The 15,476-nt window shown below is 43.4% G+C and overlaps 1 protein-coding gene across 8 annotated transcripts in view; it reads left to right on the top strand.

The window, feature by feature from the left end:
• FMNL2 (formin like 2) overlaps positions 1-15,476 on the top strand; it is a 239,385-nt gene that overhangs the window by 200,222 nt on the left and 23,687 nt on the right. For all 8 annotated transcript variants that reach the window (XM_073545620.1, XM_073545619.1, XM_073545618.1 and 5 more), the window contains 7 exons: positions 3,130-3,254; positions 3,903-4,105; positions 8,850-9,084; positions 13,489-13,557; positions 13,632-13,712; positions 14,085-14,214; positions 15,246-15,409. In XM_073545620.1, coding sequence (XP_073401721.1) covers positions 3,130-3,254; positions 3,903-4,105; positions 8,850-9,084; positions 13,489-13,557; positions 13,632-13,712; positions 14,085-14,214; positions 15,246-15,409 — 1,007 coding nt within the window. The remainder of the gene's footprint in view (positions 1-3,129; positions 3,255-3,902; positions 4,106-8,849; positions 9,085-13,488; positions 13,558-13,631; positions 13,713-14,084; positions 14,215-15,245; positions 15,410-15,476) is intronic.

The following is a 15,476-nucleotide window of genomic DNA, read 5'->3' on the forward strand; positions in this document are numbered from 1 at the left end:
AAGTTCTGGATCATTCAGTGTCCATGATCTCCACAGTTCAGTAAGAAAAACGCTGCCAATAAAACTGGGCAACAAAACTGGAATCAACAGGGAAACATCATGATAACAAAAATAGAAAAATAGAAAAACAGGCACAAAGGTGCAAATACCCTCCTGGGTAACAGAGTTAGTTAGTTATCTTTAGTGTTGGTGGTCCCCTCCTGGGGTACTGGAAGCTGATGACTTGGACTGCTTCCAGGGAAGAACTTCTGGACATCCTCTTCCTGTTTGTGGGTTAACATAGGACGAGGTGTTGGCAGCTGGGTGGATTGCTGCCTGAGGTACAGCGGGTTCAACTACCTGTACCATGGGATGGCTGACAAGGGCGGATGTTGCCTGTCTGACCTTGGCAGGTGTGATCACAACAGTAGGAGGTATTCCTGCTGGCGGGACATAGGCCTTCTCCTTCTTATAGGCCGCAATGTAATCCTCGGGGATTCGGTGTATGTTCATGGCGTACCAGCCACGCAACCCCTCATGCCGGGAAAAAGTAACGTATTCCCCCGGTTGCAAGTCACTTGCAGGATGTCCCTTCCGGAGGTGTGACTCCACATCCCTCCTACTAAAGAATAGGTCACTGATCCGCTTGGGGTCCGCGATAAAACCAAACCCCCGCTCATGATTCACATTGAGGACCTGTCCCCATCCGGCTGAGTCCCGGGGACCGAAGTGACCGGCACGGACATTTTCCATCCGGTCCAGATCAGGGCCCTGCACAGCCAGCCTCCGCTGTTCCCGCTCTCTCTGCTAGGCTGCCAGCTGGCGGAGGGTCTGCTGACAAAAGTACTCCTTCTCCTCTTCCTCCTCCCGGGATCTGCTTTTACCCACCGTGGACAAGGGTACTAGCGCTAGGGGTTCAGGTGTTTCCCCCCAGGGCTCAGAATCCCAGACCCAGACAAGGTCCAACACGACCTGTCCGGACGCTGCAGCAGCTACACACCCCGAGGCCTTCCCAGGTGTAGGGACAGTGGACGTACCTGGGGCTTTCTGGCGATGCTCCGGCTCCGGTGCAGGGTTAGAGCAGTAGTCAACGGCAGGAACATCCACCGGAATAGCCCAATTAAGTGTCGGAGGCGGCGGGGGAGCAAATAGCGGCTCCGGGTCCGCAGGGGTCTCCGGTGGGAACTGCGCAGCCGCGTCAGGTCCAGGCGGCAGCACAACTTCTTCCTCCTCAGCTCCCGAGCCCTCCAGTAACTACTCCTGGCAGGCCACGACCAGCGGTAATTGCAGCGCGCTGGTGGAGACAGGCGCTGCCAATCGCCCAGCAGCGGCCGCAGGCTTCACAGGTTTTGCCTGCGAGAAGTCTTGTGCAGCGGCGGCAGGTACTGCGGGTGAAGGTACCGGCATGACAGCAGCGATAGCGGGTACCAATGGTGAGGGTACCGGGCATGGAGGTGCCGATGGCGTAGGCCCCTCCCGGGCGTGCTGCCAGTTCAACATCCAGAGCGCCTCCTGCCTCAGCCGTAGACGGTTTGTCAGCTGGGTGATCTCAGCCTCCAGCTGCTGGCGGTCCATCTTGGAAGTCAGATCGGAGCCTTCAGCCATTGCGCTGGGGAGGTTCAGCTCAACCTCCTTGCTCTCTTCGGGCCTCCCTCGTTCTTCCAGCATGGCGTTCTCTCTTCCTTCTTCCTGTCTGGACTCTTTTCCTGCCACCGGCCCTCGCTCCTCCTTCTGAGGGCGGCGTCTTCTTCCTACTCCTCCATACCAGGCAAATATACGAACCCCTCGGGGGGTGGGCCATGTTGCAGTTGCATAGAAGTTCAGGCAGGGCTGTAGTCCCACGGCAGAGTAGGTGAAGTGACATGTAGATGGTGTAGTGTCGATCGCAGGGGAGGTAGCAGTGCCGGGCAGGTTGACGCAGGAATAAGTGGAGGACACCCGGGCATGTAGTTCCAAAGCTTTACTCACAGTCTGTTGTGGCACAAGAGCCCGCATCCGTGCCGTGTCCTCCGGGTCAGGAGCTCAGCCAACTTCCAGGCAAGATGAAGTACTCCTTTCCCACACTCCGCCAACATATGTGCCTTTTCTGAACGTCTCCTTCTTAGCGCCTTTAGTGAAGTACTCACAGTACTGAGTTACACTGGAGTTCCTCCTGTCAGATGTTCCTATGAACTCTACTTGTACGGCAGACAGCTGTAGCCTGCTTCAGGGACTCCTTGCTACCAAGTCCCGGCTCACTATCGTTGCTGTTGTGCCCCCAAGTCTTGTGTGGGAATAAAGTGGTGACAACTTCTATTCCTCTGGTGTCTGCTGCAGGACCATTAGTATCCATACAACCTCGGGGACCGGACCCCAGCCTTGCGCTTAGAACTTGGGAAGGGTTCTCCTCTAACCCTAATCCTTAGTTCTCTTCTTCTCCTCACGTTCCGTACTAATCCTTTCCTTCTTATGGAGAGTCAGGCTTTTCTATCAATGTTCCTTTCCTTTGCCAGCTGACCCAGGTCACTGAGGTCGGCTGCAGCACTTCCTTCATCCATCCCACTCAGGGGATCTTCTCTCACAGACTGACCTCGTCAGACTCCTGTGACAAACTAACTAATCCTACACTCTTCCCGCTCTTTTAGTGCAGACTAAACTCCACCCGCCTCCCAGCACGCTTCGTGTTCCAAGCAGGGAGCCACCAAAGGGTGCTTTGCTACACTACTATGTTTTGTTGGAGTGTGGTCAGGTGTGTCCACCTTACCTGGATGGTGGGGTAACACACCTCAGGAGGAGGTGCAGTACCTCTGTTGCGACTAAACCCTCAAGGGCGCCACACTGATAGTGTCTGTGTTGGGACATACCCCTTTAGGTAGGAAAATGGTAACTCCAAGATGACAATTTAGTTTAACATTTCAGGAGGAATAACAGAGGAACAATACAAAGAAATGGCATTCCAATATTGTTAACTAATAAGGCTTGAGAGTATTTGAGGATAGCCGCCTCTTTTATTGGATAATTTTTAGACATTTATAGTTGAGAGCTACACCCATCGTGGTACCATTACACTTCTACCTATATAGAAGTATATTATGCCATTGTATGAACTCTACGTTTGTGTTACCATGCATTGGAAAATCAGGGGGATAATTTCCACATTTTGATTTGCAGCTGTGAAAATTAAGAAGCCAATCAAGACAAAATTCAGGATGCCAGTATTCAACTGGGTAGCCTTAAAACCCAACCAGATCAATGGCACAGTCTTCAATGAAATTGATGATGAAAGGATATTGGAGGTAATGGACGACACTCACATTGTGTAAAGAGAGTTCATCTCATTTTGAATGGTCATAAAAGTTGCGTAAATCAATAGTACGTATTAATATAAGAAACTTTGTAATTTATCGTATCAGATATGCATATGCTTCTTTTTCCACTTATGAGTCACTGCTCCTCCCAAATTCCTCATTCACTCAGAAATACAACTAAAATCTGTCTTGGTCAGAACAAGACGGTCTGACAGCTTTTTGAGCTGTTTACTGAAGTCTGTAAATATCAGTGAAAGAACATGTGCTTCCGCTCTCTAGTAAGTGTTTTATCTCACTCAGAGCAGGATGCACAGCTACACTGCTCAGTACTGCTGAATAAAGTCATCTATGCTTTCTGTACATGTGTGGCGTAGAGACGGGGCGCAAGAATCCCTTATATCTCTGTGTACTGTGTATGGGAGGCATCTTAGCAGTTGGTCTCCATCCTCCAGCTCAGAGACAGCAACAAGTTATATAATAGCCAGAAACATTATCATTCCAGCCTATTCTGAAGGTATGCTGTAACAGTTTATCTTAGTGGACAATATTTGCCTATTAGATGTTCTCCCCTATCATCCATTAGTATTGACTCTCTACTTGCAGAGAATAAACAATGATAATGATTTCCCCTTTTAGGACATTAATGTAGATGAATTTGAAGAAATTTTTAAGACGAAAGCCCAAGGTCCAGCCATTGATGTCACTTCCAGCAAGCAAAAAGCAGCACCTAAAGGCTCCAGCAAGGTGACGTTACTAGAAGCAAACAGGGCCAAAAACCTCGCCATCACCCTGAGAAAAGCAGGAAAGACTGCAGAGGAGATCTGCCGCGCCATCCAGCAGTAAGTAGTGAACATGGAGGGGGGGACACAAATACTGAAGCTTATAAGATTACTGCAGATCCTGTTATACAATTTACTAAGCTCACTGCTTTCCACTATTTTACATGTTTGACTCACAAAAAATTTGGCCAGAGATCGATATTAAATACCTACTAAATATTAAACTGGTTTCATGAGGAGGTGCGCTTGAAAACATAAACTATAGGCGTTGGTTTTATGGGAACCTGGTATTACACCTTGCTTCTAATGTGGACTCAGAAGTTCGATCATGTGGCTGTGACCTGCAGCATTGTCACAGTCACCTCTTTGTGGCGCCTCCCCCTTGTGACATATATAACTGTACTTAATAATGTAGCTTCACAAACGAACAGGTCACTGCCTCCAACAAGATCAACACTGTCCTCTTCTGCTGCTGTTATAATTTCCATCCTACCCACTCAGTAACACTGCCCTTTGCCACATGCATCTCTATGCTCCTTACCATGATAATATGATTAGACAGGTCATTGCCTCTTTTAGGATCAACACACTACATGTTGATACAGTGGGCATGTCACTGCTGCTCACAAGATCAACACCCTCTGCTTCTGCTGCTGTGATTATCTGATTGGATACATAATGACTATAGACATGTTCATTCAGACATGCAGAATTCTTTACTATCTGCCATATACAGATCTACTGAGAATAAAGATGTTAGACTATGGGCACATGACACAACTACTAATATGTGATCCTAGCCCACATTATTGTAGCCCTCCAAAATGCTCTTAAGTCTCTGACCACAGATCTTTTCTTTTTTTTTTTCAATTGTATCCCCGCTGTGCCCGTGGAGTCATCTGGTAATCTACACAGACCGACTGGCGGCACGATACAACCGCTGATCAGTAAACTTTTACCTGTCAGTGATCGTTTAACTGCCAAAAACAAGGCAAATGATCTATACTAGGTCACTCAGTGCGCAAAGACTGTCATAGTACTCAGCAGCGCAAGTCCTGTTTACACAGGATCATGCACTGCCGAGAACGATGCGAAACAGATCTTTTCCCCTGCTGAGAGTTTTACGCCTTCATTTGGTGATTGACAACCTGTTTACACCATTGTTTTTAGCAACGCTTGTTCACGATAATCTTGCAGTGTAAATGCCCTTTAATAACGGCTAAAGAACTGTGGGAGCGGCTTATCTTACCAGAAAACAAAACGATCAGGCATATTGACATCCAAATGCCCAATCTGTATCTTTCCCAATTATCTGCCGTTATCCAGTCCCACAAAAAACTGCAGCTTAGGTGCATGTTAATCGAAGGAGTATAAACATCTTAAAGGGGACCTATCACTTTTCATAAATATGTATTTTTTTACCTTGTGTAAAGTCCACTGTTCTCCAGAATCTAGCACCGTTTTTCTTTTGTTCCTGCTCCTCTCCATTCCTGAGATATGGTCCCCTCTTCCCTGTATGCAAATCTGCTCTTATTAGTGAAAGGGATGGGACCCTCGAGAAGACGACCACAAAGAAAAGTTAAGGACCACACCCACTTGGCTAACAACACTAGATTAGTATACAAGTAAAAGGGGGGCATATTTCATGAATAGAAAGGCGCAAGAAGAAAAGAAAAGCATTGCTGGATTCAGAAGAACAGCAGCATTTAGACCAGGTAATAAAAAGTTACATATTTGTGGCAAGTGACAAGTACTCTTTAAAGCGAACCTGTCAGCAGGATTTTCCTAAGTAAACTACAGACATTGTCAGGTTGGCAGTGTTAAACTGATTAAAATGATACCTGGGGTGAAGAAATCTGTCTTGTGGTTCCTGTGTAAACAGTGTTAGAAGTTTTCAGTTAATGAGATGTCGTGCTCCGGGACAGGACTGTAGGCAGAGTCTTACCTTTCTGCTCTAAGCCAGAGAAACCAAGAAAAGACCTGCCCACAGGCCACCCCGAAGCAAAATATGTTCTTCATCATAGAGACAGAGAGAGACACAGACTGTGCCTCAGGGCGGCCTGTGGTCAGGTCTTTCCTTGGTTTCTCTGGCTTAGAGCAGGAAGATAAGACACTGCTTACAGTCAAGCCCCGGAGCACGGGCATCTCAGTAACTGAAACTTCTCGCACTGATTACACAAGAACCACAAGACGGATTTCTTCACCCCAGGTATCATTTTAATCAGTATAATAGTGGCAACCTGACAATGTCTGTAGTTTACTTAGCTAAATCCTGCTGACAGGTTCGCTTTAAGCCCAGCCATTGTATAAATGCAGCAGAAGAAAAAAAAAAAGGAACACACGGAATGGCAAGACAGGCTAATACTTATTATCTATGAGCAAAACTTTCCTATGTGTGGTCTAGACAGCTAAGTGATGCTTATTTCCCTACACTCGGCATCCAGATAACACAAATGCAGATGAAGTGAAGCGTTTCCTTTGCTGTTGAGAAATCAATAATCGCGTCTCCGTGCGCTCTGCCATCAATATCCACAGACAGAAACGTATCTCAGAGTTGATGGCCCTGTCCAGCTCCTTCCAGACTCTGGGTTTTTTTTTTTCAGAAAGATCCTCAGTTCCATCTTGTGTTTGTCGTCCACATTTTCCTTTGTTTCAGCCAAACATTGGAAGGTGATAGATTTGTATGTGATAGCTAATATTTGGAAATGGCATAATTAATCTATGGTAGCATACCTGCGTAATATGCCATTCGGAGGACTGTGCCAGTATAAATACGTGTGTACTGGTTACACTGGATTACATTGTGCAATGCACATGATTTTGGAGGGAACTGACACTCCTAAGGGTGAGTGCACACAGTACGGATTTTTCCGCGCGGATTTGCAGGTAAAACCGCAGGTAAACTGACCTGCGGTTTTCCTGCGGATTGGCCTGCGGTTTCCCCCTGCGGTTTGACACCTGGACAGTGGAACAGATGTCAAACCGCTGCAGAATCCGCAGAAAGAATTGACATGCTGCGAATTTAAAATCGCAGCAAATCCGCACGGAAAAAATCTGCACCGTGGGCACTGCAGATTTGAAATCCCATTGGCTAACATGGCACTGTACATTACTTGAGGATCTGCTGCGGATCCGCAGGGCCAAATCCGCTGTGGATCCGCATCAGAATCCGCAGCGTGTGCACATACAGCTGTGTATGGAGTCCTGTTGTCAATGCTCCATGGGAAAAACATGCAAATTAGCTCTCCTGGACGACAAGAAGACTATTTTGCTGGTATTATAAAGGGCAGATACTTCCACTAGTTGCAGTTATTGCTGCGCAAGGGGGTCCCACCAGATCCTGAAAGCAAAGGTTCACATACTTTTGCCACTCACAAATATGTGATATTGGATCATTTTTTCTCCTAGAAAATGAAAAAGGTCTAATATATTTCTCATTTGTTTTGATTTGGTTATTTTTTTACATTTAGGATTTGTATGAAAATCTGATGTAGTTTTAGGTCAAATTTAAGCAAGAACATGGAAAATTCTGAAGGGTTCACAAACTTTCAAAAAAGCGCTATCTAAAAGTTTGAATCCCCCTCTTTGCCGAGTTTAAAAAAAAAATAGCGAAAAAAATGGAAACAAAAATTATATTTGGTATATAAATGAATGAAAACTTAAAATTAACTGTAAAAAAAAAGAGACTTAAAATTGCTGATTTTCTGGTCACCGCAACTCCCCCAAACATTCAATAAAAAGTAACCATGATGTCATATGTACACCAAAATATTATCAATCAAAATATCATCTAGCAACGCCGCTCCATCGATGGAAAATAACAGAAGTTACAAATAAAGGATATAGGAGAAAAACGTGTTTTTTCAGCACTGCTGATAACCGGAAATGAGGCTGGGAACCGTAAGCGTTATTTTAGTCGACGCGTTTCGCAGTACCCACACTTCTTCCTCAGGGTATAACTAATAACTAATAAAGTGGCACAGATCAAAAAAAGTTTGAGAGAAAATTAAGAATTTTTTTTAACTACTAAAATAAAAATTAAAAAACTGTAGTAGTTTGGTATTGTCATAATCGCTCAGAACTAGAAAATCATGTTGCTAACTAAAAAACAAACAAAAAAAATTATGTAGAATTGTGGTTTTTTCCTTTTCACCATTTCACCCCATTTGGACTTTGTATCCATTTTTCAGTATGTTATATGGTAAAGCGATGGCGTCGCTTAAAACTTCAACTAGTCGCGCCAAGAACGAGCCCTCGTACGGCTATGTAAGACTTTTGTAAGAAGGGGAGAAAAATAATGAAAGTAAAAAAAAAAGAAAAATCACCCAGTCATGAAAAGGAGGTTAAAGGAGAGATGTTCTAACCTCTCTATCAGACTAGGTTCAGGTTCATTCCGCAGATCGCCTTTTACTACACCTGAGTGCAGCTGACACAGATCTCCTATCGGGAGGCAGACATTTTTTTATTTAGCAGTGGACCAATTCCTACAGTCGATTTGTACTTTAAAATTGCGGTTGTATAGTTAATAATTTAAAGAGGACATCTCAGTCCAGTCATTATTCACCATGGAATGACAATTCTGGTGTTTCTTTTCTTAGAATTATGCATTGTTCTGTTCCTCGCATATTCCTCCTGGGTGGTGCCAGTCAGGGGTGTGTCCCTGCCCACTTTGACCCTATCCAATAAGTGTTGAAAATGTCAAAATGTGTTGGGTTCATTTATGCAAATCTTTGGAATAACAGAGGAGGCTCCTTGGTGATGTATGTTATTACTGGCTGATTTATGTCATTATTTGTTATTTTAGATTTGACCTGAAAATGTTACCTGTGGACTTTGTGGAGTGTCTGATGAGGTTCATGCCCACAGAGGCTGAAGTGAAGGTCTTCCGGCAGTACGAGAGGGAGAAGAAGCCTCTGGAGAACTTATCAGATGAAGATCGCTTTATGATGCAGTTCAGCAAGATAGAGAGACTGATGCAGAAGATGACCATCATGGCTTTTATCGGGAACTTCAATGAGAGTATTCAGATGTTGACGCCGGTGAGCATGTAATTTGTGTTTATCATAAAGTAGTGTAGGACCGTGTAGGGAGTGTGGGGTCACCTCGTCACATTCTAGGATGGCGATAACCTGGAGGAACCAGGAGTACTTCATGTGATATGTGCGCTTGATCAAATCAGTATGATCCACTGCTGGCAACTACCTTAAAAGTTACTGACCAATGACGTCCGAGATGTGCTCAATGGGAGACAAGTCCAGAGACGCAGCAGGCCATAGTAGCACGTTTAGGCTACACAGGCTGCTCACAGTGGCATGAGCAACATTTGGCTTGGCTTGTGTTCACAAATTTCTTCAGGGATACTCTGGAGAAATGGCCGTTCCACGATTGATCCATTGTGTACTGTAAGTGAAATTGTTACATGCCAAGCCTAAGGCGTCAATGTCTACCCAAACCAAGACAGACGTTTGTGCGACATCGGGTTACGAGCCAGACTTCCAGCTTCAGGTGTTCCTTTACCTCACACCACGTCTCTCAATGGCTTCATGGTGCTGAGCAAGACGGCATTGGAGGCTGGAATGGAGATCTGCCCTAGACAGTGATGAGTTCCCGTTTTGTCCTGGATGCGGAGATAGCTGGAGATTGGTCTGAAAATCATGAGGCCAAAGCCATGTAAAGGCCTTCATGAGGGTATGTCACACCAGTCCTCCTTCCAGGATTATGATATGGGTTGGCATAATGTTCGGTAGCCGGACCCCTCTTCAGTCTTCAGTTCAGGCACATTAACAGCTCAGCGTTGCATTGATTTGGATGAAAAATATTCAGGATTGAGAGTCCTCAGCGGTTGATACCTTTTAATGGCTAACTGAAAAGATGGTAACACATTGCAAGCTTTCGAGACTACTCAGGTCTCTTCATCAGGCATTGACTAATACAACATCTGAAAAATCACATGTTTGTGCATTGATTTGGATGAGGAACCAGTGGTGTGGCAATTTCTCTAAAGTGTCCCAAGAAACGTCTTTCAACACAATGCCAGACTGCATGTTCCTTGTACTACTTTGAGCAGCCGACATGGTCTAAACATGCTTCCATGGCTGCAGCGTCTTCAGACTTGTCTCCCATAGAACACACCTGGGACATCATTGGTCGGTGATTACACAGGAGCTGCCAGAAGCGGATCTGATGATTTGCCCAAATAAATACAGCACTACATTACCTTCCTCAGACAACTATTAATAACCTCAGTGATAGCAGCCAAGGCTGTAAGTTCGGGGATTTCTGTATGTGGTGCTCATACTCCATACTGGATAAACAGAGATTTATTGAAGATCATTTGCAGATCATCAGCGTGTCTCCATTCTCCATCCTGAGATTTCCAGAATTCTACAAATTTGCCTTCTTGGTGATGCAGTTTCAGTGTTGAGGAGTGCACATATACTCATAAACTGTGCAGATTAAATCTGTTCATATTTATAATATGTATAAGATTAAATGTATCTTCATGTATGTGATTATATGTCAGAATGTGATTGTGTGTTAATATATATACATATGTAGACTGTATGTATGATTGTCATTCTGTGTATGAGATTGTGTGTGCAGGTGGGAAGGTGTATGTTTATATGTATAGGTCTATTGTTATGTGTATGTGTCTGTCTATACATCATTCATGTGTGTATGAATAAGTCAGTTTATGTCTGTATAAATGGGACTATGCATGTAAATATAAAAATGTAATTGACTGTATGAACGGGGCTGTGGGTGTTTATCTCATTGTGTGTGTCTATTTGCTGCAATGGGATTATGTGTATGTTGAAATATGTTTGTAAGTATGAGTTTCTATGCGTGTATGAATGAATGTGTGTATATGTACAGAGTGTGTGCACATGTCTGTGAATGTGTGTGTATACATATATATATATACATATACAGTGTGTGCGCATATCTATGAATGTGTGTGTGTGTATGTATATATATATATAGTGTGTGCGCATGTCTATGATTGTATGTATAGAGTGTGTACATGTCTGAATATATATATAGTGTGTGCACATATCTATGAATGTGTGTGTGTGTATATATATAGTGTGTGTGCACATATCTATGAATGTGTGTGTGTGTATATATATATATAGTGTGTGCACATTTCTATGAATGTGTGTGTGTGTGTGTGTGTGTGTGTGTGTGTGTATATATATATATATATATATATATATATAGTGTGTGCACATATCTATGAATGTGTATATATATATATATATATATATATATATATATATATATATATATATATATATATATATATATATATACAGTGGGGAAAAAAAAGTATTTAGTCAGTCAGCAATAGTGCAAGTTCCACCACTTAAAAAGATGAGAGGTGTCTGTAATTTACATCATAGGTAGACCTCAACTATGGGAGACAAACTGAGAAAAAAAAATCCAGAAAATCACATTGTCTGTTTTTTTTTTCATTTTATTTGCATATTATGGTGGAAAATAAGTATTTGGTCAGAAACAAAATTTCATCTCAATACTTTGTGATATATCCTTTGTTGGCAATGACAGAGGTCAAACGTTTTCTGTAAGTCTTCACAAGGTTGCCACACACTGTTGTTGGTTATTGGCCCATTCCTCCATGCAGATCTCCTCTAGAGCAGTGATGTTTTTGGCTTTTCGCTTGGCAACACGGACTTTCAACTCCCTCCAAAGGTTTTCTATAGGGTTGAGATCTGGAGACTGGCTAGGCCACTCCAGGACCTTGAAATGCTTCTTACGAAGCCACTCCTTCGTTGCCCTGGCGGTGTGCTTTGGATCATTGTCATGTTGAAAGACCCAGCCACGTTTCATCTTCAATGCCCTTGCTGATGGAAGGAGGTTTGCACTCAAAATCTCACGATACATGGCCCCATTCATTCTTTCATGTACCCGGATCAGTCGTCCTGGCCCCTTTGCAGAGAAACAGCCCCAAAGCATGATGTTTCCACCACCATGCTTTACAGTAGGTATGGTGTTTGATGGATGCAACTCAGTATTCTTTTTCCTCCAAACACGACAAGTTGTGTTTCTACCAAACAGTTCCAGTTTGGTTTCATCAGACCATAGGACATTCTCCCAAAACTCCTCTGGATCATCTAAATGCTCTCTAGCAAACTTCAGACGGGCCCCGGACATGTACAGGCGTAAGCAGTGGGACACGTCTGGCACTGCAGGATCTGAGTCCATGGTGGCGTAGTGTGTTACTTATGGTAGGCCTTGTTACATTGGTCCCAGCTCTCTGCAGTTCATTCACTAGGTCCCCCCGCGTGGTTCTGGGATTTTTGCTCACCGTTCTTGTGATCATTCTGACCCCACGGGGTGGGATTTTGCGTGGAGCACCAGAACGAGGGAGATTATCAGTGGTCTTGTATGTCTTCCATTTTCTAATTATTGCTCCCACAGTTGATTTCTTCACTCCAAGCTGGTTGGCTATTGCAGATTCAGTCTTCCCAGCCTGGTGCAGGGCTACAATTTTGTTTCTGGTGTCCTTTGACAGCTCTTTGGTCTTCACCATAGTGGAGTTTGGAGTCAGACTGTTTGAGGGTGTGCACAGGTGTCTTATTATACTGATAGCAAGTTTAAACAGGTGCCATTACTACAGACTCTTAAAGAAGAAGTTACAGGTCTGTGAGAGCCAGAAATCTTGATTGCTTGTTTCTGACCAAATACTTATTTTCCACCATAATATGCAAATAAAATGAAAAAAAAAACAGACAATGTGATTTTCTGGATTTTTTTTTCTCAGTTTGTCTCCCATAGTTGAGGTCTACCTATGATGTAAATTACAGACGCCTCTCATCTTTTTAAGTGGTGGAACTTGCACTATTGCTGACTGACTAAATACTTTTTTTCCCCACTGTATAGTGTGTGTACATGTCTATGAATGTGTGTACATGTATAGAGTGTGTGTACATGTCTATGAATGTGTATAAATATATATAGTATGTGTACATGTCTATGAATATGTATAAATATATATAGTATGTGTACATGTCTATGAATATGTATAAATATATATAGTATGTGTACATGTCTATGAATATGTGTACATGTATAGAGTGTGTGTACATGTCTATAAATCTGTGTATATATAGAGCGTGTACATACTGTACCTATCAATGTGTGTATGTATAGAGTGTGTGTACATGTCTATGAATGTGTGTGTCTGTGTGAATGTAATGGTGTGTATAAATATATATAGTGCAAGAATGAGGTTAATGGTGTGTATGTAATTCTGTGTGTGTGTGTATATATATATATATATATATATATATATATATACAGTATATATGTATGTATATATATATATATATGTGTGTGATCTTATGTGTATATACATTATACAATACATACATTGAAACGCTGTACTTTTATTATTACAAATTACTATTGTCTTTTTATAGCAACTTCACGCCATCATCGCTGCATCTGTCTCTATTAAATCATCTCAGAAACTAAAGAAGATACTAGAGGTAGGTGCGGCTCTGAGCACAGTGACCGTACGGCGAATCTGCGATGGCCGATCTTCTCTATTCCTGTTTTGTAGATTATATTGGCTCTTGGAAATTACATGAACAGCAGTAAACGGGGAGCGGTCTACGGCTTTAAACTTCAAAGCTTGGACTTGGTAAGTACACATTAATATGTTCACAAGGAATGGCGGAAGGTAAACTAAAGCCATCAGTCCATAACCTGGCGTGGTTTGGCGGTTTTTCTGATACAGAGCTCCAAAGACTCTGCTGTCCTTTACAAAACCATGGAGGTAAATGATAAGATTCTGTCTGCTTACAGCCACCACTAGAGGGCGCTCGCTCTCACTAGACCTATTACAACTCTGTGAATCCATATGCAGTGAGCTCCCTCTAGTGGCGGCTTCAAACTCGGAAGAATATTGACATTTTAATTGTTTTGTTCTTATAAAATCTTTTCATTTTTAGTGTTGTTTACAGTCATAATAAAGTATAGCTTTATTTTCTGCCTCCTTTTTATTCATTGACAGCTTCTGGACACCAAGTCAACAGACAGGAAACAGACCTTATTGCACTATATCTCCAATGTGGTACGGGAAAAGTACCCACAGGTTGCTCTTTTCTTCAATGAACTCCATTATGTGGAAAAAGCTGCCGCAGGTAAGGTTAATAGAAGTGGAGCTGTCCTGTTTAAAGGGGTTCTCCACTTGGTATGGCACTGACCTATTGGAAGGGTCCTTTGCCAATAACATTACCTTAAAGGGGTAATCCGGCTCCACTTACTTCCACATTGTAATGAATAAGACAGGTGGGCAATACCTGTCACTGGCAGATATCTGTGGATGTGACGTTATATCTGCTTTCTCGCATGCGGAGAAGGTTGAGTAGAGCACCTGCTATTTTGGCAGTCCCATAGACAATCAATAGAGTGGAGGTTGAGCATACGTTTTGGGCAGATGTTCCAAAACTCCAACTTTTGGGATGGGCGTAGACCACCAGTGAATAGTTAATTTTTCCCTACCCTATAACTAGGGGATTAAATCTGTTGAGGCCCTATACACATTAGTCATCCGAACCTGTTGATTTCAGGTGGACCCCACCCTCGATCTGAGGTGTATGGGGTGCCTCAACAGGTGTTGTTGGGGGAGAAAACACCTGATCCTTTGGTTTGGGGACAGAGATAAGCCACTGCCAGATGAGTCTTTAATGGATTTCTACTCTGTCCCCATTAAATACACATGAACGCTCGGCCGAGTTGAGCACTCATGTTGTGGGGGGGAGTCGGGAGTGATAGCTGCCTGCTGAGAGAATAGTCATCCACCATTTATCTCGTGCATATGACCATGTGGATCTGAGCCTTATCTGCAGCAAAAATAATGTTATCCATTTTGGATCCAAATCTTGAGAACAGATTCTGCCTTTCATTATCAGAGTATTTACTACCCCATGACCCCGCAGCAGATGAATAGCAGCGGCCGGGAGGACTCTGCCTCCTCATGTACATTCCTGCTCTCACTTATATTGTTTTATAGCACTATAATCTAATATTTGTCAATATCCTCCTTCTTGTAATGTGACATGAGCGCCCCCAGCTGGCCATAGTCAGGCAGTGCAGGTGTGAGATTCAGCAGTGTTGGCTCAGTCAGCCCCCGTTGTTGTCTATGAATCGCTGTTATCTGCTCCCAATCTAGTCTCTCTTGAAAATGTTCTCCTGGACGTGAGGGAACTTCACAGAGGGATGGATCTGACCAAGAGGGAATACACCATGCACGACCACAACGTGATGCTGAAAGAATTCATCCAGAATAACGAAGGCAGGCTGAAGAAGTTACAGGACGATGCAAAAATCTCACAGGTAACGAGAGGGTTAATAATAAAGGGAACATTGCGGGCTATAGTTAAATTAGCGACAAATGTGCAAT

The sequence above is a fragment of the Dendrobates tinctorius genome, unplaced genomic scaffold (genome assembly GCF_039654945.1).
Source record: "Dendrobates tinctorius isolate UK_male_01 unplaced genomic scaffold, ASM3965494v1 ptg000143l, whole genome shotgun sequence".
NCBI classification, from domain to species: domain Eukaryota; kingdom Metazoa; phylum Chordata; class Amphibia; order Anura; family Dendrobatidae; genus Dendrobates; species Dendrobates tinctorius.